The sequence below is a fragment of the Mobula birostris genome, chromosome 3 (genome assembly GCF_030028105.1).
Source record: "Mobula birostris isolate sMobBir1 chromosome 3, sMobBir1.hap1, whole genome shotgun sequence".
Taxonomy (NCBI): Eukaryota; Metazoa; Chordata; class Chondrichthyes; order Myliobatiformes; family Myliobatidae; genus Mobula; species Mobula birostris.
This window is the reverse complement of record NC_092372.1, coordinates 182,761,808-182,788,382: the sequence shown is the minus strand read 5'-3', so window position 1 is coordinate 182,788,382 and position 26,575 is coordinate 182,761,808. Positions and strand designations below refer to the sequence as shown.

Sequence of the window (26,575 nt, the reverse complement as noted above, 5' to 3'; positions counted from 1 at the left end):
TATCTAATGCTGTTTGAACTGTGTGGTGATATTGCAAACAAGGAGGGACAACACAATATCCTAATCAACAGGAATTCTGCAGATGCTGGATATTCAAGCAACACATATCAAAGTTGCTGGTGAACGCAGCATCTCTAGGAAGAGGTACAGTCGACGTTTCAGGCCGAGACCCTTCGTCAGGACTAACTGAAGGAAGAGTTAGTAAGAGATTTGAAAGTGGGAGGGGGAGGGGGAGATCCAAAATGATAGGAGAAGACAGGAGGGGGAGGGATGGAGCCAAGAGCTGGACAGGTGATTGGCAAAAGGGATATGAGAGGATCATGGGACAGGAGGTCCGGGGAGACAGACGGGGGAGGGGGAAACCAGAGGATGGGCAAGGAGTATAGTCAGAGGGACAGGGGGAGAAAGAGGAGAGTGAGAGAAAGAATGTGTGTATAAAAATAAATAACAGATGGGGTACGAGGGGGAGGTGGGGCATTACCGGAAGTTAGAGAAGTCTATGTTCATGCCATCAGGTTGGAGGCTACCCAGATGGACTATAAGGTGTTGTTCCTCCAACCTGAGTGTGGTTTCATCTTTACAGTAGAGGAGGCCATGGATAGACATGTCAGAATGGGAATGGGATGTGGAATTAAAATGTGTGGCCACTGGGAGATCCTGCTTTCTCTGGCGGACAGTGCGTAGGTGTTCAGCAAAGCAGTCTCCCAGTCTGCGTCGGGTCTCGCCAATATATAGAAGGCCACATCGGGAGTACCGGACGCAGTATATCACCCCAGCCGACTCACAGGTGAAGCGTCACCTCACCTGGAAGGACTGTCTGGGGCCCTGAATAGTGGTAAGAGAGGAAGTGTAAGGGCATGTGTAGCACTTGTTCTGCTTACAAGGATAAGTGCCAGGAGGGAGATCAGTGGGGAGGGATGGGGGGGGGACGAATGGACAAGGGAGTCGCGTAGGGAGTGATCCCTGCGGAAAGCAGAGAGAGGTGGGGAGGGAAAGATGTGCTTAGTGGTGGGATCCCGTTGGAGGTGGCGGAAGTTACGGAGAATAATATTTTGGACCTGGAGGCTGGTGGGGTGGCAGGTGAGAACCAAGGGAACCCTATTCCTAGTGGGGTGGTGGGAGGATGGAGTGAGAGCAGATGTGCGTGAAATGGGAGAGATGCGTTTGAGAACAGAGTTGATAGTGGAGGAAGGGAAGCCCCTTTCTTTAAAAAAGGACATCTCCCTCGTCCTGGAATGAAAAGCCTCATCTTGAGAGCAGATGCGGCGGAGGTGAAGGAATTGCGAGAAGGGGATGGTATTTTTGCAAGAGACAGGGTGAGAAGAGGAATAGTCCAGATAGCTGTGAGAGTCAGTAGGCTTATAGTAGACATCAGTGGATAAGCTGTCTCCAGAGACAGAGACAGAAAGATCTAGAAAGGGGAGGGAGGTGTCGGAAATGGACCAGGTAAACTTGAAGGCAAGGTCAAAGTTGGAGGCAAAGTTAATAAAGTCAACGAGCTCTGCATGCGTGCAGGGGGCAGCGCCAATGCAGTCGTCAATGTAGCGAAGGAAAAGTGGGGGACAGATACCAGAATAGATTGTTCCACAAAGCCAACAAAAAGGCAGGCATAGCTAGGACTATATTCCATCTGGGTAGCCTCCAACCTGATGGCATGACCATCCACTTCCCTAACTTCTGCTAATGCCCACCTCCCCCTCGTACCCCATCCGTTATTTATTTTTATACACACATTCTTTCTCTCACTCTCCTTTTTCTCCCTCTGACTATACCCCTTGCCCATCCTCTGGGTTCACCCCCCCTTGTCTTTCTCCCTGGACCTCCTGTCCCATGATTCTCTCATATCTCTTTTGCCAATCCCCTGTCCAGCTCTTGGCTCCATCCCTCCCCCTCCTGTCTTCTCCTATCATTTTGAATCTCCCCCTCCCCTCCCACTTTCAAATCTCTTAATAACCCTTCCTTCAGTTAGTCCTGACGAAGGGTCTCGGCCTGAAACGTCGACTGTACCTCTTCCTAGAGATGCTGCCTGGCCTGCTGCGTTCACCAGCAACTTTGACAATATCCTAATGTTGCTGTTAGTTTTGTATTAGCAGAGGCCATTGTCCTGATATTTAGAATTACAAATAAAAACTGCAGATGTTTAAAGCCTAAGGCTAAAACAAAAACAGTTGTAAATATTCAACATCAGGAGAGAGAAAATCAGAATTAATGCGAGGGTAACATCCAACCCGATGGCATATCGATGACTCCTTCTGGTAAAAAAAATTCCTCCCCTCCCCTCCTCTCTTTTCTCCACTCTGCCCCCTTACCACCTGCCTATCCTCTCCTCCTTTCCTTTCTCCTATGGTCCACCCTCCTCTCCTAACAGATTTCTTCCTCTGATGTTGGTGTACTTTTTTTTTCTTTTTAATGTAAAAGGAGTCAATTTTAGGAAAAATAATCTTAATTCCTATCCTCATTCCCATTTCAACATGTCAGTCCTTGGCCTCCTCATCTGCCACGATGAGGCAACTTTCAAGGTGGTGGAGCAACACCTCATGTTCCATCCAGGTATCCTTCAATCTGATGGCATGAACATCATTTTTTTCACTTCTGATAATTTCATTTTCTTCCCCCCCCCCCCCCCCGTCTTGCTCTTCTTTCACTCCCCACGCTGGCCTCTTATCCCTTTTCCTCACCACCCTATCACTTCCTCCTGGTGTCCCTCCTCCTATGGTATCTCCTATCAGATCCCTTGTTCTCTCCAACCCTTTACCTTTCCTACTTACCTGACTTCACCTATCCTCCTTCCATTCTCCCCCACCTTTGTTATTCTCCCCCCTTTCTCCCTCCTTTCCAGTCCTTAAGTATCTCAGTCCGAAACGTCGACTGTTCATTCATTTCCATGACTGCCGTCTGGCTCGCCAAGTTGCTCCAGCGTTTTGTATGTGTTGCTTTGGATTTCTAGCATCTGCAGAATTTCTCGAATTTATTATTCAATGCTTCAGGACAATATCTGTCTATATTCCCCGAGCAAACAAACGCCCTCAACGTCAAGGGGGCGGGCATGCGCACTTCGCCCAGACGGAGCATCCGCACACCAGCGGGTTCGCGCAGACGTGCGACCCCGCCTGCCTCCGAGTGCGCGCGCGTACGTGTGACGCACACAGTTCCGAGCCGCCGTCGCTTAGCAGCTCAGTTCCCAGTCCGCCGTGTAGGGGAAGGGAACGTCATTTGATTGAAGTCCGAGTGTCCCAATGAAGGAGAGGGATCGTGATGTCTGATCAATGAGAAAGTGGGAGGCGGAGCCAGCGCCGGCGCCGTAGCGGTGATGCGTGAGCGGATTATGGAAGCAGGTGAGGTGGGAGAAAGTTTTTTTTGGAGGGAGGTCAAATTTAAAGAGCTTTCCTGGTAATGCCGTTCAGCGTGGCTTCGTGATTAATACCCTCCGATGGCCAGGAGGTTCACGACCGACAGGGGTAGGCACACTGATCATGCAGTCGCGGAAATCTGCAGTATTGTACCTTGCTGATCTTGAAATTAAAACAGATGCTGCAATAATCCCCAACGAAAGTCGGATAGATTTCAGTAGCTGGAAATCTGAAATAAAACACGAAACGCCGGGAGCAGGAGAAGACAGCACATGTGAATCCGAATCAGGTTTAATATCACTGAAATATGTCGTGAAATCTGTGTTTTGCGGCAGAGGTACATTGCAATACATAATAAAAATAATAAATTTCACTAAAAAGAACTGCATATATAAAATAGGAAAATTAAATTTTATAAGTAGTGGAAAAAGAGGGAGGGAGTGGGTTCATTGGCCATTCAGGAATCTGATGGCAGAGGGCAAAATGCTGTTCCTGAAATGTTGAGTGTGTGTCTTCGGCCTCCTGTACCTCCTCCTTGATAGGAGCGATGATAAGAGGGTATGTTCAGGGTGATGGGGGTTCTTAATAATGGATGTTGCCTTTTTGTGGCATTGCCTGCATGCTGTGGAGGCTAGTGTCCATGATGGAGCTGGCTGAATTTACAACTTGCTGCAGCTTTTTCTGATCCTGTGCAGTGGCCCCTTCATACCAGACGGTGGTGTAACCGGTTAGAATGCTCTTTATGCGAGTGTCTTTGGTGACATACCAAGTTTCCTCAAATGGCTAATAAAGTATTGCTCCTGTTGTGCCTTCTTTGTAGCTGCATCAATATGTTGAGCCCCAGAGATCTTGATACCCAGGAACTTGAAGCTGCTCACCCTTTCCACTTCTCATCCCTCAATGAGGATTAGTGTGTGTTCCCTCAACTTCCCCTTCCTGAAGTCTGCATTCAATTCCTTGGTCTTACTGACGTTGAGTACGAAGTTGTTGCTGCGACACCACTCAATCAGCTGATCTACCACTCTTCTGTATGCCTCTTCATCACCATCTGAAATTCTGCCAATGATAATTGCGTTGGTAAATTTATAGATAACATTTGAGCTGTGCTAGCCACACTTGTGGTTATAGAGAGTGTAGAGCTAAGCACGCATCTTTGAGGTGCATCGTGTGTAAAGATCAAGTTTTTGGGTGGTAAAGAAAGGCCTTTGGCATGAATACCTTCATTGTTTGGGACATTTAAAAGTTTAAAATTTGGGAACTCGTGATGTAGCTGTATAAAACTACGGTTGGATTGCACTTAAGAAGATCTGGTAACTGTGTGATGGGAATGATATGGAGGAGGGTGCAGAAGCAGTTGATCAGCATGATGCCTAGATTAGAGGGTATCAGCCTCCAGTGAGAGGCTGGATAAACTTGCATACATTTTTCTGGAATGTTGGATAATGAGGGGTGATCTGATAGAAGTATTTATATATTCAAAAAGGTGTATTACAACAATGTTTAAGAATGTTTTGACAAGCACGTGAACGGGAGGGATATAAGACCATAAGATAAGATATAGGAGTAGACTTAGGCCATTTGGCCCATTTGTCCCATGTAGTCCATGTGTCAGTGGATGGAATTAGTTTGGATGGGCATTATGGTTTGGCACAAACATTGTGGACTGACGGGTAGTCTGGGAGCTGGTACGCTGTTGGCACCTGCTGTGGGCTTGTGTCCTTTTGTCAAAGGCACTTGGCTGTTGGTGCCATCCCAAAGACGACTTCTCTGTTTTCTGTGTTCTCCGGGTGCTCTGGTTTTCTCCCGTATTCCAAAGACACAAGGGTTAATAGGTTTGGGCTTGCTATGTTGTGGGCTGTGGTGGTGTTAATGCAAATGACATGTTTCACTGTGTGGCTCAATGTATATGTGACAAAGCTAATCTTTAATCTTCAAATGGTCATAGACTTCATATTAACACCTTGGTGGGAGCTTCGGAAATTTTCAATGAGGTTTAGAGCATATCCTTGAATCATTTTCTCCAACATCTGGAAATCTCTTGCCATGGTGAATTTGTGTTCCTGTTTGAGCCCTGGTTTCAGAAATATCTCATTTTTTCCCCCTCTCTGCTGTTATGCTTAATTAAGGGTTATGGGGAAAAGGCAGGTAGATGGAGATGAGTCCATGGCCAGATCAGCCATGATTTTATTGAATGGTGGAGCAGGCTCAACAAGCCAGATGGCCTGCTCCTGGTCCTATTTCTTATGTCTTATGCTCTGCTAACTGTTCTACCAAAAAACATAACCCTTGTCCCTCCTATCTGCCCTGCCTGCATAACTGACTACTCTCTCTATTATGGAAAATAAGTGTTTACTCTATCCAGGTCAGATATGTTATGTGCAATTCAAAATTAAAACTCTCCTCAGGCCCATTTGTTTCAGCCAGAACAGATAGAAAGTCTCTTCTCGTTACCAGATTTTCCAGCCCTGATGATGTCTCCATTAATCTCTCCAACTCTTCCAATGTTCCCACATCCTTGTTTATTTTTGATGCTTTCAGTATCACCTTCCTGCTTTTTATTCTATGCCTCACCAAAGAAAATTGCCTTGAATGTCGTTATGGTCACAATTAAGTATCTGTTCTTTTATCAGGGATTTATGGATCTGTACTCCAAGGTCTCTCTGCACTTGTTAATATTATGCCATTTATTGTTATTCCTTTGTTTGCCACACCATTCCCTAGTGCACGGATCACCATATGTGAACTCCACGTGTACCTACCCACCCAGCCTATTAATACCTTCTTTGTCTTTATTTTGCCTATGATCTCTTTTTGTGCATAAGAGGAAAAAATGTTGTGAAGCAGATTGTAGTCAATAAATTTCTTTTGAAATGTTTATTCTAATTGAAATGAAGAATCCAGTTTAAACACTGAACATCTCAAAAATTGTAACATAATAATCATGCAACAATTTGTCTCTTCTGATATTTATCAAGAGAGACATCAGCAAGGGCACCAGCAATAACTCACTAGCTCACCAATTATAAATGAAAACATGGACTCCTCAGAAAGGTAACATTTTCAACAGTATAGCTGAATTATGTTTTTAAACATGTTTGGATTCCATCCAAGAAGAAGATTCTAAAAGAAGACCACTAATAGTAAAACAATATAGTTGCACAACAATGGATGGCAGGTCAGAAGTTAGACAAAATATGAAATACAGCAAAAAGTGATTAAAAGGAAGAAAAGATTAAAGCTTGAGACACAGGTAGCAAGGAATATAAAAACAGATAGAAACATAGAAAACCTACAGTACAATACAGGCCCTTTGGCCCACAAAGCTGTTCCAAACATGTCTTTACCTTAGAAATTACCTAGGGTTACCTATAGTCCTCTATTTTTCTGGGCTCCATGTACCTGTCCAGGAGTCTCTTAAAAGATGGTAAGATATATTAAAATAAGAGTTAACAATCAGTATTGATCCAATAGTAAGTGTATCAATGGAATTAATAATGGAAAATTGAAGATGACAAATGCATCTTTTTGCATCTTCAAGTATTTTGCTATAGTCTTCACAATGAAAGAGATGAGTAACATCTTGTGTAACTCTCAATCAATAAAGAACTCATCGTTGACTTCAGGAAGGAGACGAAGGGTGAACATGCGCCCGTCTACATTGGGGAATTGGATCAGTGGTGAATACAGTCAACAGTTTTAAATTCCTGGGTATTAACATGTCGGATGATCTGTCAGGGCCCAACACATACTGTAGATGCACTCATAAGGAAGGTGTGCCCAGCATCTTTACTTCCTTTGGAGTTAAGGAGGTTCAACTTTCCATTGAGCACTAACAAACTGCTACAGATATATTGTTGAAAGTATCCAGTCTGGTTGAATTATGGTCTGGTATGGCAGTTTGAATGCAGAGGTATGTAAGAAGCTGCAGAAAGTAGTGGACACTGTCCATTACTTCACTGCCACATTACTCCTCACCATTGGTGCTATCTACAGTTCAAAGTAAATTTACTAGGGGTGATTGATAAGTTCGTGGCCCAAGGTAGACGGAGATGAGTTATACAGCTCTCGTTACATGCACGTGCAGTTCAACTCTTTGAGTGGTTATGCAGAAAGTTTGAAGTTAATAACTCATAATCACTCAAAGAGTTGAACTGCATGTGCATGTAACGAGAGCTGTATAACTCATCTCCTTCTACCTTAGGCCACGAACTTATCAATCACCCCTGCTGTGGACACTTTCTGGAGGTCCAAGATCCGTATGCTCCCCGACCGCTGGACTAAGTGTGTAAATGTTGGAGGGGACTATGTTGAAAAATAAATGTGCTAGGTTTTCTAAAATTGACTCCTACCTTAGGCCACGAACTTATCAATCACCTCTCATGTTATTGAAGTCTGTATATGTTGTCCCCTGACATTCACTTTCTTGTAGGCATTCATTGTAGAACACAGAAATACAGTAGCATCAATTTAAAAAAAAACTACACACGCACTTCAACGAACTTCTATAGATGTGTAATGGAGAGTATATTGACTGGCTGCATTACAGCCTGGTATGGAAACACCAATGCCCTTGAACAGAATATCCTGCAAAAAAATAGATGCATTCCAGTCCATATCAGGTAGAGCCTTCCCTACCACTGAACACACCTACACGAAATGTTGTTGCAGGAAAACAGCATCCCCTACCACTCAGTACATTCTCTCTTCTCACTGCTGCTATCAGTTCAGGAACAGTTATGATCCCTCAACCATCAGGCTCTTGAACCAAAAAAGATAACTTCACTCACCCCATCACTGAAATGCTCCCACAATCTATGGACTCATTTTCAAGGACACTTCATCTTATGTTCTTGATACTTAATGTTTATTTATTTATTATTATTTCTTTCTTTTTGTATTTACACAATTTACTGTCTTTTGCACACTGATCGACGTGCACAGCGGTCTTTCATTGATTCTGTTGTTATTATTCTATTATGTATTTATTGAGTATGCCTGCAAGAAAATGAATCTCAGTGTTGAATATGGTGACATACGTGTACCTTGATAATAAATTTACACTGAACTTTTAACTTTATATTGACAAACAACCAATGTGCAAACAAACCCTAAACTAGAAATAACCTGCTTCATGCCTGAATTTGGTGCCTAGTGCCTGACTGGTTTAATTATTTAATTTTTTTTCAATCTGATGCCATCCTCTTAATAGAAAATTCATCTGTTAAACTTTGCTATATTTTGTTGCCTTGGGTTTGTGTTCCACTGTGCGGTTTTTATTGTCACCTGTCCAAATCAATATGAGCACAATCTCTTTCATGTTTTTCTTCCACAACACCTCACCCCAACTATTTTTGCTTTCCATCATGAAACTTAGCTGCCACACACCACAAGATATTTAGTAATCAGCTCATTGTTAGCTATCAGATTTTCCCTTTCCAAGCAATGATTCTTGCTCTAATCTTTGAATTCAGTGGCATGAGTTTCATCCTGTTATATGTGAAAAAGTATATATAATGTTTACTTCAGAACAATGCTGAATTTCTTCCTATGATTTTGGTTTCACTGAAATGTATTTTTTTTCATCATCCCACTCTTTTAACCTATGACTGTGATTTAGAGCAGCGTAGATGGCACTAACTTGGGCATTATCACTTGTGCAGTAAAATAGACGATGAGTTTGTTACAGATTTTGTGTTGCTCTGACACTTCTGTTATTTTCATTTCAGTGAATTTCTGGTTGTGAGATCAATGAATAGGCAGAAATGTTGTCTGTGTTCCCCAAAATTTCTCTCAAACCTGAGGTGGAAAAACATCTCAGAAGTGTTTTCAGAAATAAAGAGGTAAAAATTTTAAAACCTATTCTATTTGGAGCTAATTAATCGTTTTTATATTCCTTGACACAAACAACTTTGTAAGAAGTTAGACAGAGAAAATTCAAGAAGTATGTAGTTATACAAAATGCAACGAGAGGATCCAGAACACAGACACAATGCTGGAGGAACTCAGCAGGCCAGGCAGCATTAATGGAAAAGAGTATAGTCAACATTTCGGGCTGAGACCCTTTGTCAAAACTGGAGAAAAAAGGATGAGTAGATGTAAGACGAGTAGATTTAAAAGGTGAATTTACAGCATTTGCAGATTTTCCCTTGTTTGTGAGAGGATCCAGAATGTTGTCAACTAAATAGTTTTTAATCTTAATTTTATTTCTGGAATTATATCGTTATGGATAACGCATTTAAAGAAAAAATGTTTAATTTTACAAACTAGCTTGCTTAGTTTGTATTGACTTATTTCTTGAAAATAAATATTAAGTTTCTTGAAAATAGTGGGTATGTTTTAACAATATTTAAAATTCCATGGCTATTAAGGTTTGAAGTTGTTGATTTCATTCACTCAAAAGGCTTGACTTTATTTGTAGTGTTTATGTCTTTACAATGGTCCTTTGTTTTGTTTTCAGCTTCTGACTAGTTCGGGTGCTGAGGAGTGGAATGTCAAATTTGAAACTCTTTTAAGCTGTTTGTCCCATCCTCCAGCTTTCACAAGCGTCAGAGTCAATACTTGCTTGGTTTCGATTGATCATGCTAAAAAGTTGCTTGCTGAAGAGATTCAGAAGGTTTGATTTTGTTCATGTTTTAAAGATGTTAAGTTTCAATGCATTTTAAAGATGTTAGTTCCAATGTGACCCTCCCCCCCCCCCCCCCACTATAACTGCTAATATTTGCTTCTATGCAGAGTCCGTGGTTGGTCCTGGTTTGATAAAGTAGTTTGATACAGGTCGACTTTCACTAATCCGGCACCATTGACACCTGAGGAGTGCCGGATTAGGGAAAATGCCGAATTACAGAAGGAGCACATTGAGCAATAGTTAACCGCCTTAACGTACCTCTAAAATATCATGTAAATCAGTACAAGTTAGATAATAATGAAGCAGAAATACTAAATTTAATAAAGTAATACTGTACAGGCACAGATAAAATAAAGGGTACAGGTAAATGTACAGGAATTAACTTATACAGAAAAGTTGAGCACTTCCACTTCTAAAGTGAGACGTTTAATATACCTTCAGGCAAAGTTACATGTCTGCAAGTGTGGGGTTGTCAGGATCATCAACACCTTCATCTTGAAAAATGAGTGAAGCATCAGGAGCTGCTGAAACTGGCACAACAGCTTCTTCAAAAACTGTTGATGTTAGTGGCAGCACATCTGGGTGAGCAGAAGCTGATGGCACTGGATTTTGAACTGTTAGCTCCCCTGTTGCACATTTTCTAGCAATTTTTTTGAACATATCTTCCAAAGTAAGCTGTTTCATATGTTTTGGTCTCTCTGATTAGCTTATCCTGCAGCATATGAGCACTCATTATTTCTTGCTCAGTTATGAAACATCGTTGTTCTAATCCTTTCAGCAATTCACCTGTCAACTTAATTAGCCTGTCAATAGAAAGTCTCTGCTAGCAAAGTCACATGATCTCTCCTTGCTTTATACCCTGTTGGCGATTCTGCATCTGCTGTTGTTAGTGTTCTTCCTGGTGTACATCTCCAATACCAAGCAGTCTCATCAGCATTGTACACCTGCTCGGGGCTTAATTTTTCATCGGAGACTAACTTGGCGAACTCGTCAACAAACCCTGCTGCTGCTTCCTTGTCTGCTGAACATTTTTCACCACATACTGAGCGAAACTGTAAGCCATGACGCTGCTTGAACCGATGAAGCCAGCCTTCGCTATAGTCACACTCATAATCTAGTCCTAGTTCTTCATGAAACACTTTTGCTTGTTCCTTTACCAAATCTCCAGTTAGTTCAACACCTTCTCTTACACGAAGATTAAACTACGTTATCAGCACTTTATCTAGTTCCGAACTTCTTCTGTCTTTCATTGTTTTACTTATGCACATTGCTTCTTCGAGCTACTATCAGCAAAAAAATGTAGCAGTTTTTCTTACTGCTTCTTTATATCGTACACTGTGGAAGAGCCAATGTTGTAACACTCGCATAAGCTTTTCAGCAATACACCACTGTCCAGTTTTTTCAAGAGTTCAACCTTATCATTAATAGATAATGTGCAGTGTTTTTGCTTCACAGCATGAGGTGCATTTCCTTTACTCACTGGGGCCATAGTTGGGGCTAAAAAAGAGCCAATGATATTAATAAATGCAGGAAAACAAGCAGGAGTCACCTGTCTGTGCTTACAAGAGTGCACCAACACGTGAAAAGATCTAGCGCAACCAAAACAATGCACAGCAGATTGGTACGGTCGCCCGGGAAATTTGAAATTACAGTAATGTGGAAAATTTGAAATCAGTGCCAGATTATCGAAGGAACCAGATTACAGGTAGTTAGATTAGTGAAGGTCAACTGTGCTTGATTTTTCATGAAATCCAGCAGAGGGAGTGCAACATTGTAGGAATTTCTCACAACAATACATGCATGCACGTGCAAACCAGACTGCAAGGGACTAGGATACACGGCAGTTAATTTAAATAAAATATGCGGCATGAACACAAGAGAATAGGCATCATCTGTAGAAGGAGAAACAGATAATGTTTCATGGTGAAAGCCTTTCATCAAAACTGAGAAACAAGTTGTTTTTAAATTGCAGGACAAAGGGAATATCTCTGATAAGTTGAGGCAAGAATTTTTTTTTTATTAAGAGCAATCGTGAACAATAGCCAGATTAGAAATGCTGATCAAGTCAACTAGTTTCCAGGGGGAACTCTGATAGGCCGATCAGATGGTTCACTGCTGCTCAGCGATAGAACACAAAAAAAATCATATGAAAAATTAAGAAACATTAAAAAAATAGTAGAAATACTGGAGTTTTGATGATCATGATGAGGTCTGCTGGAGAGAGACATCTATACACGTGCTGTCCTTCATAATTCAAAGAGATTGAAGGATAAGGTTGCAAGGTGACAAAACGTGGCAAGAGTACTTAGAACTAAAAACTAATCCCTACCGGGAGAAAACAGCACTTGTTCTTTCCGCACTGTTCTCCAGCAGTTTAAGGACAAAGTCCAGCCGGAACATAACTCACAAGTGCTCTTGAAAGTCAGGTATTAACCCTACCTACCAATAACCAAGCATTGCCATCCTGGTCCCCTTCACGATAGCTTATAAAGGAGCATGTGACTTCCCTCCCAGAGATGATAGGTGTTTGTGCACTTGACTCTTGAAGGCTTGGACCCCATTGTCGCAGATGTTTCCAACCGCAGCATCTGGAATTGGGCGGTAATAAGCTTTAAAATAGCTTGTAGAGATAATGGTGGAAGCTAGATGTAGAGAATCTGAGCAAAAAATATAGAAGTTATGGGATGAGGGCAGTTAGAGACACACAACACACAGAAATACTTAATCATTACAGGATAGAGAGCTGTGGGATATCTGAGCTGGTCCATCTGTGCTAATGCAGAAAGAAAATTGAGGCAACATCACAGATTGGCTAGCCAGTTCAGATACAGACAGACAGCAAATTAGCTGAAGTTGTAGAACTCAGTATCAAGTTCAGAACTCTGCAGTGTGCTCAAATGAAAATGAGGTGCTTTTCCTCAAGTTTGCGTTAGACCTTGTTCAAATAATCTACAGGTAGGTTGGAATGGAATGGAGAATTAACGTCTTTCCGCAGATACTGACGGACCTGCTGAGAGCTTCCAGTAATATTTTTATTTTGCATTTTCAGCATCTGGAACGTTTGATTTCTATAGTTAATTCATATTGCTTTTAAATGTTTCAAAGTTTTTGCTTAAGTTATTTTTTTAAATTTTAAAATTTTCACTAGTGCCTAAATGATTCTGAGCTTCAAAGATATGCCCTAATAGCTTATTCAGACCTGCCATATAAATACCACAGCTGAAAAAGCAGTGAGATGTTACTTCTATAGTTGTGAGTGCCTAATTTTCTGAAGATTTTCCAACATCCACAAAGTGTCAGATGAGTGACGGAATAGTCTCCACTTGCCTGGACAGGTGCAGCCTCGAGCACTCAGGAATGTCAGAGTGCAGGACAAAGCATCTCAGCTGATTGCATCCCATCCACCACTCCAGCTATTTCCTTCCTCCATTGTTGGTGCATGTGGGCTACATTGTGTTTCATCTCCAAAGCACTCTGCAGTTATTTGGCAAGCCTACTTCAACAAACCAGTAATTTCTGCACCTAGGAGAAGGGCAGATGACAAATGCAAACAACATCACTTGAACAAATTATATAAGATTCTGGGAGTAACGGATAGAGTCGATAGTTTTTTTTTACCTGGGTGGAAATGTCAAATACCAGAAGCACAACGAGTTTCTTTTTTTACACAGAGTGGTAGAAGCCTTGAATGCCCTGCTAGTGGAGATAGTAGAAATGGATACAATAGAAATGTTTAAGAGGGAATTAGACAGACGTGTGAGCAGACAGGGAAGAAACAGCTATGGACCGTGAGATGGTCCACAGGGTGGTGAGATTAGTTAGACACTGGAACTGTGCCAGTGCAGACATGGTGAAATGAAGGCCCTGTTCCTGTGCTGTGCTGTTCTATGTTCAGATTTATCTCCAAGTCACACGATATTTAGCCAATTTCCTCCGGGATCAATAAAGTATGACTATGACTATATCCTGATTGGTATTGTTGTTGCTGATATTGCTGCTACTTCAGTGTTACCTTGTGTAAAATCTCTTTGGGGTATCTTCTTTGGAAAACTGTACTGGTTCAAGGAGGTGGCACCACTGCTGCCACAAAAATAATTAGTTCAGACAACAGTAACTGGCCAGTCTGTGAGACTTTCACATTCCATTATAGAATTAACAGTAATTTTTGGCTATAGGAGTAGTGCACTGATGAGCTTGTACTTGATAGTAAGCAGGTCACCATTTACTGCCATTTCTAAGCCTGGATCAAGTCTATATTTGATTGATTAACTTAAAAGTTGTCAGGAGATTATTTTAACTGCAATTGAATTATAAAATTTGTAGACTATGATCCTGTTTACCAAGTTCAAGTTTATCATCATTCAACCCTATACATGTAAGGTAATGTATGCCTTTGACAAGGTGCCACACATGAGGCTGCTTAACAAGGTAAGATATTACAGAAAGGATACTAGCTTGAATAGAAGATTGGCTGATGCAAAGAGTATTATGATTTCCACCCTATCACAGGCACTTTCTTTGTTTTCTTCCACACTGCAACTTAAAACATGTAATTTCTAATATTCCCTGTTCTCATCGAAGGTTGCCAACTTGAATCAATTTTTTTTGTCGTCTTCATATCACAAGATTGATGAAACTGATAGCTGTTACTGATGTGTCTACTGTTAGCTAACACAACACTGGATGAAAGCTAGGACTTCATGGTACCATGCCGTGTAGCTAGATAAGGGGTGGGAAGTTCAAGGGGGATATTAGAGGAAGATTTTTTACTCAGAGAGTGGTTGGTGCGTGGAATGCACTGCCTGAGTCAGTGGTGGAGGCAGATACACTAGTGAAATTTAAGAGACTACTAGACAGCTATATGGAGGAATTTAAGGTGGGGGGGTTATATGGGAAGTAGGGTTTAAGGGTTGGCACAACGTTGTGGGCCGAAGGGCCTGTACTGTGCTGTACTATTCTACGTTCCATAACTTGACAAATAATAAGGTGCATTTACGACACAAGTCAAATAGTAAACGGTATACATTACTGGTGTTTCATGTGTGATGTGACCTGGGTAGTGGCAGGGAATTCAGTAGTCTCATGGCCTGGGGGAAGAAGCTGTTTCCCATCCCTGTTTAGTCCTTGTCCTAATACTACAGAACCTCTTGCCTGATGGTACGGGAGCAAAGAGATTGCTAGATGGATGGGAGAAATCATTAACAATGCTGAGGGCCCTGTGTATACGGCTCTTCTGACAGGTGGAAGAGAGACCCCGATGATCCTCTCAGCAGTCCTTGCAATCTTTTGTAGGGCCTTGCCGTCATATACCTTGCGATTCTTGTAGCAGACAGCGAGGCAGAAAGTCAGGATACTCAATTGTTAAAAATTGGTTAGAATTGGGGGCAGGGAGAGGGAGGAGCCTTGCTCACTTCAATCTCCTTAAGAAGTGGGGACTCTGTTTTCTTGGCTAAAAGGGTTGGTGTTGAGGCACCAGGTGAGGTCAAAGTACTGCTAACATTTTACTTTATGTAAAATATTAAAAAGAACATTCTGTGAGAAGTAATTAAACTCCGAACTGTCCTAAAAACAGTGGGAATTCACAACATTCCAAGATCTTTCAGTAAAACTGGCTACTATTAATAAATGTCCCAGTAATTTTTGCTGGTTTACCAGAACACTACAGGGAAGTGAGCCACCGGCATTTGTTGCCAAAAGATTGATTATTAAACAACGTCTGGTTACCCAAACAGGTGTCAGCCCAGCTGCATGCATTTTAATCATTTGTGAGCTCCAGCGGAAAGTGGAATCTCATTGCTGCAATAAATCTTGTTAGCAGTGTCAGACGTTGAGAAATTGCCCATCAGTGTTTTAGGACATTAGTCGTGATCGAAAATTACCGTTTTATTTATATATGTGCTACAATAGAATAGAATTTTCCGCGGGTACATTCTTTTAATTGTTACAAATTTACTGCTTCTACCTGAATGTGGATATTATTGCAAAACAGCAATCAAAATCTAACACTTAGAATTACATGACATACATAGAAGTGCAAAGATAAAGAGAATGCACTTGATTTTGTCTTAACTGTGAGTTGGACATTGTACTGTTCTGTCCTTTTTCACTTGCAGATGTTTTCTCAAGTGGATTGTAAAATCATTATATTGCTTGAAACTTTCAATATATATGTAAAAAGTACATTTAATAAATAATACAGAAGGGTCAGTTAAAGTGGTTAATTTTCAGCACATCCAGATTATATTATATTATAATCTATATAGAGCATTTGTTTAATGGAGGAAAACAAATGTAAGCAGTCTGTCTGAAATGCAAAATTATGCCATGCAATAATTTCAGAGTCTTAGTATCTTAAGTTTCTGCTGTTCCTTCACTAGAATTATAAGGCGGTAACAATAAATGTTATTGCTGACCATTACATCTTGAGGCATTTTGCATGGACAAAGTCTCAGAGATGAAAATACATTAGCTCAGGGCAGTATTTTAGAAGATTAAAAATACAAGGGGATCATCATGAAGATAATTGAATCACGGTAGAAAGCTATTCTCTTCATAGTACAAGAGCTTTCAAAAGTTTAGCTAATTACTTTGCCTCTGATATTTTCGTTCTGAAATTTGTCCTGCAACATATTTTTTTCAAATATAAAATTTTTACAGTGAGAGAGACTGCAATGAGACAACAGGATAGAATAGATGATGATCAGTGGAATCCAGACCAATTTATATAACTTGTCCATATTTGCTTCTTAAAAATCATATTTTGCTTAATCTTTTGTTTAAGTCTTCCGAGCATAACGCAAAGGTGTATCCTGCCAGAGCATTTCTTAAGGATTTAATTTTACAATGGTTGAGGAAATACCGCTTCTAGTTTGAAATTTGTATTGTTTTGAAATGTGCTTTTTTTTAACATTGTAACGACAGTATAATGGAATAACAAGTTAATCAAATTAAATAATGACAGGTAACCATAGTCATGTGTATGGACAGGACAGTGTTTTTTCAAAGAGTAGTTATCCATTTTACAATTGGAGTTCATTGTGGCAGGGTCCATATTGTGACTGCTGAGTACAGGAATAGTGTAGTTGGTAATATGGGGAAAGTCAAAAGACTTGGTGGGCTGAGCGGTCTGTTTGTGCTGACATTCTAAGATTCTTTTGAAGAGCAAAATAAGTTAGTAGGAGGTTGTGGTATATATGATCATTGCTAATTATTTATATTCCAAAACATTTAAGATATTTGGTGGAATTTGGTGCTTGGCAATAAGTGCTACAATTTCTTAAAATGTCTATTTTGCAGGAATTTAAAGGACACCCTGTGGATGATATTCCAATATTACAGCATCCAAACCTTCCAGATGTTATTTTAATTCCTAATATTGGTCCCAGGTGAGTAAATATGATTATTTTAAAATGGTATTTGGTATCCAATGTCAATTAACGTTGGTTTGTTACTTGTTTGATTTTCTTCACTCAATCTGTATTTTTTAATGCCTTATTGACTTTCAGGTAAGTAATATCTACTACTACTACGTTGACTCAGGCCTCGGGGGCCGGCGTCGGGCATGATGACGGACCCTCCACTTCTCCCTGTCCCTCATCAGTGTGTTCAGTTCATCTACGTTAGCCGCGCCGCTGTCTTCTAGGAGCGTGTTGACCATAGTCTTGGGAGGGTGCCCAGGGTTCATCCTCCCATGCTTGGGCTCCCATATGATGATAGGAAGTAATATCTCATTTTTCAAAATTCTTGAAATTTCTCCATGATTTCTTCCTAACCTACTTTAAGACTTAAAGCCCTTTGAATTGTTAATCCTGGCCTCTTGATCACTCCTAATTCATCACATTTTTACCACTGGTAACTGTACCAAGGCTAAAAAGTCTTCCTAACCTTCTCTCACTCATTTTATTTTAAAATCCTCATTCCCTGCTTTGCCTAGTCTTTTTTTTTTTACCTTCCTGCCTCATCTCTTTCTCTTCCTTTCTTCTACGTCGCTTCCTCACGTCAGTATCTTCATCTCCCATCACAACCAGTCATATCAGGAAATTCAACCTCCAATGTAAAAGGATGGAAGTGTAGGAACTTGAACAAATGTTAATTAGTACACTGGATCTGAGGATGACTTTTACCATTTGTATGCTGTTGGTAATCTGGAATGCAATAACGGAGAAGGAGGTGAAGGTTAATGGCTTCACAAATTTAAGAAATATCTGAATGGGCTTATGAATTACCAAGAATAACAGGTTATGGGCCAAATAACTGAGAGTGTAGACATGGTGGATCAATGGGCCTGTTGTTGTATAGGTATCAGTATGAACATTATTTGAAAACTGTTCTGCTACCATCTGGGAAACAGTACCGCAGTATAAAAGCCAGGACCAGCAGGCTCTGGGACAACTTCTTCCACCACACCATCAGACTGATTAATTCATGCTGATATAATTGTATTTCTATATTATATTGACTGTCCTGTAGTACATACTATTTATTATAAATTACTATAAATTGCACATTGCACATTTAGACGGACACATAACGTAAAGATTTTTACTCATGTATATGAAGGATGTAAGTAATAAAGTCAGTTCAATTCAATTCTCCAGGGAAAATCTGCAAAGACATTCCTTTGAAGTGATTGTGGGAGCTCAATGTGGGAATGCAGTACTCCGAGGAGCACACGTTTTTATTCCTGGCATTCTTTCAGCTCCAACACGTGAGTTGCTTTCTTTTTATTTCTCATTTTAATTCTACATGCTGGAGTGTACATTCACCTGAAGTGGTGGTAACAGGAATGTTGACATTTTTGAAGGGGGCCTAATCTGGTTAAGGTGTTTATCCTGGCACAAGGAGGCAATCAATGGTAATTAAGTACCATGAGGCAATTTATGCGGTCTGAGGGCAATTAAAGCAATTTCAGTGATGTCTCAAGCAATCTGAGTGATTTAGAGTAGTATTTAACCGGATTAGGGGTTTTACCCAAAGATTTACTGGATTGCATTGCTCAATAATGTATCCCAAACTCTATTTACCTACTTATCAGGGATACTAGAAATAGTTATTGATGAGTATAAACTATTAAGTTGTAGTATGACATATTGTTAATCTGCAATAATGGTGTACAATTTATAATCAATTAATCATTAATTGGAATTGTAAGGCAAAAGAACATCCTAGAAAGCAACGTATCCTATCAAGTTATTTCTGTCACATTATATGGAGCTTTGCAACACTAGCAAGCTCCTAAAATGTAAGTAACTCAAAATATCAAATTTAAATGAATTCTGTCTCTCTCCCCCCCTCCACCCCGTCCCCATTTTCCTGCTCCTTTCGTTCAAATCAGATATTTTCCTATGTCCTGTATGTATCCACTAGGGTTCTCTCTTTATATACGTTTCCAAATACCAAAGATATTTTCAGTGGCTTACTAATATTGCTAATCAAAATGTGATTGGGGAAAAAAAGTGGTTCTGATATCCCAGAGTTGGGTGGGTGGGATATCAGAGTGACTTGCAGTAATTTACAAAGATTAAATACTGCCCTTAAACATTTTAATTTTAGGTTAATATGAATTTCATAGTCATAGTCATACTTTATTGATCCCGGGGGAAATTGGTTTTCGTTACAGTTACACCATAAATAATAAATAGTAATAAAACCATAAATAGTTAAATAGTAATATGTAAATTATGCCAGTAAATTATGAAATAAGTCCAGGACCTGCCTATTGGCTCAGGGTGTCTGACCCTCCAAGGGAGGAGTTGTAAAGTTTGATGGCCACAGGCAGGAATGACTTCCTGTGACGCTTTGTGTTGCATCTTGGTGGAATGAGTCTCTGGCTGAATGTACTCCTGTGCCCACCCAGTACATTATGTAGTGGATGGGAGACATTGTCCAAGATGGCATGCAACTTAGATGGCATCCTCTTTTCAGACACCACCGTCAGAGAGTCCAGTTCCATCCCCACCACATCACTGGCCTTACGAATGAGATTGTTGATTCCGCTGGTGTCTGCTACCCTCAGCCTGCTGCCCCCCAGCACACAATAGCAAACATGATAGCACTGGCCACCAGAGACTGGTAGAACATCCTCAGCATCGTCTGGCAGATGTTAAAGGACCTCAGTCTCCTCAGGAAATAGAGATGGCTCTGACCCTTCTTCTAGACAGCCTCAGTGTTCTTTGACCAGTCCAGTTTATTGTGTATTCATATCCCCAGGTATTTGTAATCCTCCACCATGTCCACACTGACCCCCTGAATGGAAACAGGAGTCACCGGTACCTTAACTCTCCTCAGGTCTACCACCAGCTCCTTAGCCTTTTTCACATTAAGCTGCAGATAATTCTGCTCACACGATGTGACAAAGTTTCCTACCGTAGCCCTGTACTCAGCCTCATCTCCCTTGCTGATGTATCCAATTATGGCAGAGTCATCCAAAAACTTCTGAAGATGACAAGACTCTGTGCAGTAGTTGAAGTCCGAGGTGTAAAGACAGATGAAGTCTGAATTTCTTTATGATATAGTACTTTCGTGATTATTGATAAATGTTCTTTAACTGTATCCTTGTTTCTCAAATAACTGTTCCTTGACCCTGGGTCTTAATTATATTTTCTGTTTATTTGACTGGACAATAGATACAGATTATAAAATTAACATTTTTTTGTATTTCAGTAATGAAAGCTGGTGATACTGTTTCGGTGTATTCTGATATTCATGGAAAATGCAAAAGGGGTGCAAAGGAATATAAAGGAGCAAAAGTATTTGTAGGAAATGGAATTGCTGAATTGAGCCGCAATGAAATATTTTGCTCAAGTTGTACTTTAAGGTAAGTATTTTACAAATATTATGTGACGTTGTATGATGTTACCTTCTTCAATCTGAAGAAACATTTTTCAGTTTTAAACAAAAATTAAACCATATATAGAACATAGAATAGTACAGCACAGTACAGGCCCTTCAGCCCACAATGTTGTGCCAACCCTTAAACCCTGCCTCCCATATAACCCCCCACCTTAAATTCCTCCATATACCTGTCTAGTAGTCTCTTAAATTTCACTAGTGTATCTGCCTCCATCACTGACTCAGGCAGTGCATTCCACGCACCAACCACTCTCTGAGTGAAAAACCTTCCTCTAATATCCCCCTTGAACTTCCCACCCCTTACCTTAAAGCCATGTCCTCTTGTATTGAGCAGTGGTGCCCTGGGGAAGAGGCGCTGGCTATCCACTCTATTCCTCTTATTATCTTGTACACCTCTATCATGTCTTCTCTCATCCTCCTTCTCTCCAAAGAGTAAAGCCCTAGCTTCCTTAATCTCTGATCATATTGCATACTCTCTAAACCAGGCAGAATCCTGTTAAATCTCCTTTGTACCCTTTCCAATGCTTCCACATCTTTCTTATAGTGAGGCGACCAGAACTGGACACAGTACTCCAAGTGTGGCCTAACCAGAGTTTTATAGAGCTGCATCATTACCTCACGATTCTTAAACTCTATCCCTCGACTTGTGAAAGCTAACTACCCATAAGCTTTCTTAACTACCCTATCTACCTGTGAGGCAACTTTCAGGGGTCTGTGGACATGTACCCCCAGATCCCTCTGCTCCTCCACACTACCAAGTATCCTGCCATTTACTTTGTACTCTGCCTTGGAGTTTGTCCTTCCAAAGTGTACCACCTCACACTTCTCTGGGTTGAACTCCATCTGCCAGTTCTCAGCCCACTTCTGCATCCTATCAATGTCTCTCTGCAATCTTCGACAATCCTCTACACTATCCACAACACCACCAACCTTTGTGTCGTATGCAAACTTGCCAACCCACCCTTCTACCCCCACATCCAGGTCATTAATAAAAACCACGAGAAGTAGAGGTCCCAGAACCGATCCTTGTGGGACACTACTAGTCACAACCCTCCAATCCGAATGTACTCCCTCCACCACGACTCTCTGCCTTCTGTAGGCAAGCCAATTCTGATTCCACCTGGCCAAACTTCCCTGGATCCCATGCCTTCTGACTTTCTGAATAAGCCTACCATGTGAAACCTTGTCAAATGCCTTACTAAAATCCATGTAGATCACATCCACTGCACTACCCTCATCTATATGCCTGGTCACCTCCTCAAAGAACTCTGTTAGGCTTGATAGACATGATCTGCCCTTCACAAAGCCATGCTGACTGTCCCTGATCAGACCATGATTCTCTAAATACCCATAGATCCTATCTCGATGAGAATCTTTTCCAACAGCTTTCCCACCACAGATGTAAGGCTCACTGGTCTATAATTACGTGGGCTATCCCTACTACCTTTTTTGAACAAGGGGACAATATTCACCTCCCTCCAATCCTCCGGTACCATTCCTGTGGGCAACAAGGACATAAAGATCCTAGCCAGAGGCTCAGCAATCTCTTCCCTTGCCTCGTGGAGCAGCCTGGGGAATATTCCATCAGGCCCCGGGGACTTATCTGTCCTAATGTATTTTAACAACTCCAACACCTCCTCTCCCTTCATATCAACATACTCAAGAACATCAACCTCACTCATGTTGTCCTCACCGTCATCAAGTTCCCTCTCATTGATGAATACCGAAGAGAAGTATTCATCGAGGACCTCGCTCACTTCCACAGCCTTCAGGCATATCTTCCCACCTTTATCTGTAATCGGTCCTAACTTCACTCCTGTCATCCTTTTGTTCTTCACATAATTGAAGAATGCCTTGGGGTTTTCCTTTACCCTACTCGCCAAGGCCTTCTCATGCCCCCTTCTTGCTCTTCTCAGCCCCTTCTTAAGCTCCTTTCTTGTTACCCTATATCTTGATGCTTCTGAATGCGAGGGAGTACTCTCATAGCTAACTTCTGTTAGGTTTGGCATATTTTCCTTCAATCCAGTCCATGTTTTCATGCGGAGACCAAGCTCTATCTGTGCAGTGTCTCCACGAACTGATCCTTCCTTTTGTACGGTTTATTGATTCCACAATGTAAGGAATTTCTCTGTCATCATAGTTAAATGAACAATTCTTGTTGCCAATGACCAAATAAACTTTCATTTTCACATAGTCTCTAACTTGATCAATTTTTTTAATATATGCAGAGTCAAATCATTTTAATTGTATCAGTTAGCAATTGACACGTACTGCTGCCTTTCTTGTTTTTTTATCTAATATTTAAATTTTTGGCCCATGTCAATAGACTTGTGCACTCTTCTGGCCACCTTAGTATTTGCTTCAGTGATGCTTGCACAAATATGGAAAGCTAATACCCGGGAATATGGCACTAAATCAGTGACCATTTTGCCAGGTAAATCTGAAATAGGATATTCCATAATTTGAAACATTGATCACACTACATAAAATCCAAATGCAGTGCAACCTCTATATAATTGAGGTGTCACGCATAATCATCACCATTGTTAAAGGCTGCCTATGTTATGTTATACTTAGTGTTGCGTAACTTAGGACTGCCCAGTGACATAGCTAGTAATGCTGCTACCTCAGTTCTAGGGCCACATCTCGGGCACATTTTCGCTGTGACCAAGTGGGACTTCCCCTGGCCCTCTGGCTTTCTCCCTCATCCCAAAGAAGTGGATGTTGGTAGATTAATTGGCTACTATAAATTTCCCCTGGTATGTACATAAGCAGCAGAATTTGGTGGGAGTCGATTGAAAGGAATGTGGAATGAATAAAATGAAATGAGTGTAAATGGGTGCTTGACTATTAGTATTGACTTGGTGGGCTGAAAGGCCCGTTTCAATGCTGGATGACTTTGACTTGGGAACTCCTCTCCAAATATCTGCTTTGTTCCATTTCCACACATGGCATTTTATCACAACACACACACACACACACACACACACAATATCACTCTCTCTCGCTCTCTCATAAACACCTTGTCTTGTAATCACCGCCATCCCCTCCATTCCATCTTCTATACTGTACTCCATAACAACAATTTGTGGAATAGGTCCACAGAATAAGATTGCCAATCCTATTTCATTTCAGAATCACTTGCCCCCTCCTCAGTACTGCTATTGTTAGGTGGACTCTCACAAACATTCTGCTGAGCACATTACTGCCTCCCTGTGATTCAAGGATCTCAGTGCTATGTGCTAGTGATGGTAGGAGCAGAAAGTTGCAATTCTATAATGTAAGAGTACCACAGTTGAGTGAGGTCATACCTACTGTAATAAAATCTGAATGGTCCATGAACCTTATTCCTTTTTATTGCAGTAGTTATGTGTGTATTTTGCTCTTGCAAAACAACAAATTCTATGTCATATAAGAGTGATAATAAACCTGATTCTAAACATGAGATTCTGAAGATGCTGGAAATCCAGAATAACACACAAAATGCTAGAGAAACTCAGCAGGTCAGGCAGCTTTTATAGAATAAACAGTCAACATTTTGGGCTGAGACTCTTCATCAAGACCTTTCGTCCTGATGACACTTATATAGATTTGTGTTCAGTTCTGTTCACCTCGTTATAGGAAGGATATGGAGAATTGGAGAGGATACAGAGGAGGTTTACCACTGTGCTGCCTTGTTTGGAGGACCTGTGCTATGAGGAGAGGATGGACAAGCTGACCTGTTTTCTCTAGAGCGGTTGAGGGGAGGTTGGATAAAAGTTTATAAAATTATGCAAGGTGTAGACAGAGGAGACATATTTTTCCAGGATTGAAATGCCTATTACTGCAGAGCGTGTATTTATGGCCAGAGATGGAAAATACAAAGATGTGTGAGGCAAGTTGTTTACACAGAGAGTGGTGGAGGTCTGGAATGCACTGCCAGAAGCATTGTAAATATAAATATATATATTTAGAGCCAGAAGAGTCTACTCTGCAATGTGTCTCAATAAAAAAAATTAAAAATGTGTATTTATTTATATGTGTTTTAAATTTTATTTGGTTATTCATTTTCAGGGGTGTGGGAGTCAGAATGACTGAACCTGTCTATGTTACCCCATCGTTTGACAACCTAATGAACAGCTTTCTGTTTTTACAGGTATATCTGTACTTATATCTATACTGGTATAGATTTTGAAAAAGGCATATGCTTCTAGGATTCTCCTCAGGATTTTCTGTAATGTTATTACAAATCTTTTTCAATCTTGTAATATTGCATTCCATTCCAGTTTTGCTTTCTAGGATTAAAGATGGCTTCTGGTTTGCTAGCAACTGTGTTTGTACTGCATCTGTCTATAATGAATTATAGCTTATTCATAGTGGTATTCGTTTTATTTTAAATGATTTTTACATTTTCTGAGAGTGGTGTGAAAAGTACCTTTCAGTTCTTTTCCGATATAAATCGTGGACTGCTTTGTTAGGGTTTGGAGATCCTTATTTTAAGGTACTTGAGAAGTATTATGATATATGGAGTGATGTGTTTTTCTTAATATTCAGAACTTACCATCAGTGGTCGTGAGCCACGTGTTGGATCCTAAACCTGGAGAGCGCATCTTAGATTTGTGTGCAGGTCCTGGTGGAAAAACTACTCATATTGCAGCATTAATGAAAGATAAGGTAAGGCAAAACAAAACAAATATCTGCCCTGGTAGAATACAGTTTAGAAAAACTAATAAATGCAATTTTAATGAAAAATGTACTCAATTAAGTCCAGCCCATTGTGTGTAATTGTTTACTTTAAAACTTACTTTTGTAGAATGATCAGTGTAGACAAGCAGTATTGGTAAAGTTTTCAATGGTCAAGTAAGATTTGACAGTTGAGTTTGTAGTCCATGGTCTTTGAGTCAAGAGGGTGAGATGGGCAATAACAATCGCGAACCTGGTAAAGATTGCTGCAGTTAGGCTGGACTGCTGTGTATAACAAAAATCAGGTTTGGTGATTGGGAAGGAGTTGCCAGTGGTGAGCAGCAGTACAGGCAGAACCAGAGTAGTCTTCCTCAGCACATAGTCCTAAATAGGAAAAGCTTTGTATGTTCATGATTTAACATGTGTGACTGTATGCCTTCTGTTAGCCAGTGCCTCTCATTCATTAAATAGGAGAATGATGTGCATGCACTAGGTTTAACTCAGTTCAAACAGTAGACAGGCTTCTCGGTCTGAGAGCTGGGAAGATTGTGAGGAGCTGACTGCTGAAGCATGTCCAGCACCTGCCCTCTCAGGCTGACAACAACATTCAAAACTGATCCTTTCGAGCCCTATTAGGTCATGTATGATTTAAGCACGTTGACAGTGATCTGGCAAATACAATACAATAAGGGAAACACCCCACTAGTTAACAGTTTGTCAACCTGAAAATCACATTTTCTGTCACTGATCAGGAGCGGTGGCAGAAGCAGATATAATAGCAATGTTTAAGAGGCAATGAGACAGGCCAACAACAGGCTGTGAATAAAGGGATGCAGACCATATGCAGGCAAATGGGATTAATTAGATTGGCATCATGGTCGGATCAGACACATGGACCCAAGGGCTTGTTACCGTGCTGTTCTGTATAAATGTCAGCTATGTGCAGCTGAGAATTTTAATTTTACCATCAGGCCTCCAGCAAAATTGAGGTAGAATTTTGAGTAATGTATTAAATTTTTATACTGTTGATTATGAACTAAGGATGGTTAAAGGAAAACTCTATCGAAGTTGTGGCTTTACATCTCAG

The 26,575-nt window shown here is 40.8% G+C and overlaps 1 protein-coding gene across 3 annotated transcripts in view; it reads left to right on the top strand.

Moving 5' to 3' along the window:
* The first annotated feature begins 3,240 nt into the window (after positions 1 to 3,240).
* The window catches only part of nsun6 (NOP2/Sun RNA methyltransferase 6), a 34,564-nt gene continuing 11,229 nt past the window's right edge, over positions 3,241 to 26,575 (top strand). Inside the window, exons 1-8 of one of the 3 annotated variants that reach the window (XM_072252043.1) lie at positions 3,241 to 3,335; positions 9,077 to 9,190; positions 9,808 to 9,963; positions 17,272 to 17,360; positions 18,573 to 18,682; positions 20,638 to 20,791; positions 24,880 to 24,961; positions 25,360 to 25,479. In XM_072252043.1, the coding sequence (XP_072108144.1) occupies positions 9,113 to 9,190; positions 9,808 to 9,963; positions 17,272 to 17,360; positions 18,573 to 18,682; positions 20,638 to 20,791; positions 24,880 to 24,961; positions 25,360 to 25,479 (789 nt within the window). In that variant the 5' untranslated portion in view covers positions 3,241 to 3,335; positions 9,077 to 9,112. Of the gene's footprint in view, positions 3,336 to 3,388; positions 3,459 to 3,618; positions 3,688 to 9,076; positions 9,191 to 9,807; positions 9,964 to 17,271; positions 17,361 to 18,572; positions 18,683 to 20,637; positions 20,792 to 24,879; positions 24,962 to 25,359; positions 25,480 to 26,575 lie in introns of those variants that run through there. The other 2 variants (XM_072252044.1, XM_072252045.1) reach the window with 2 other exon arrangements.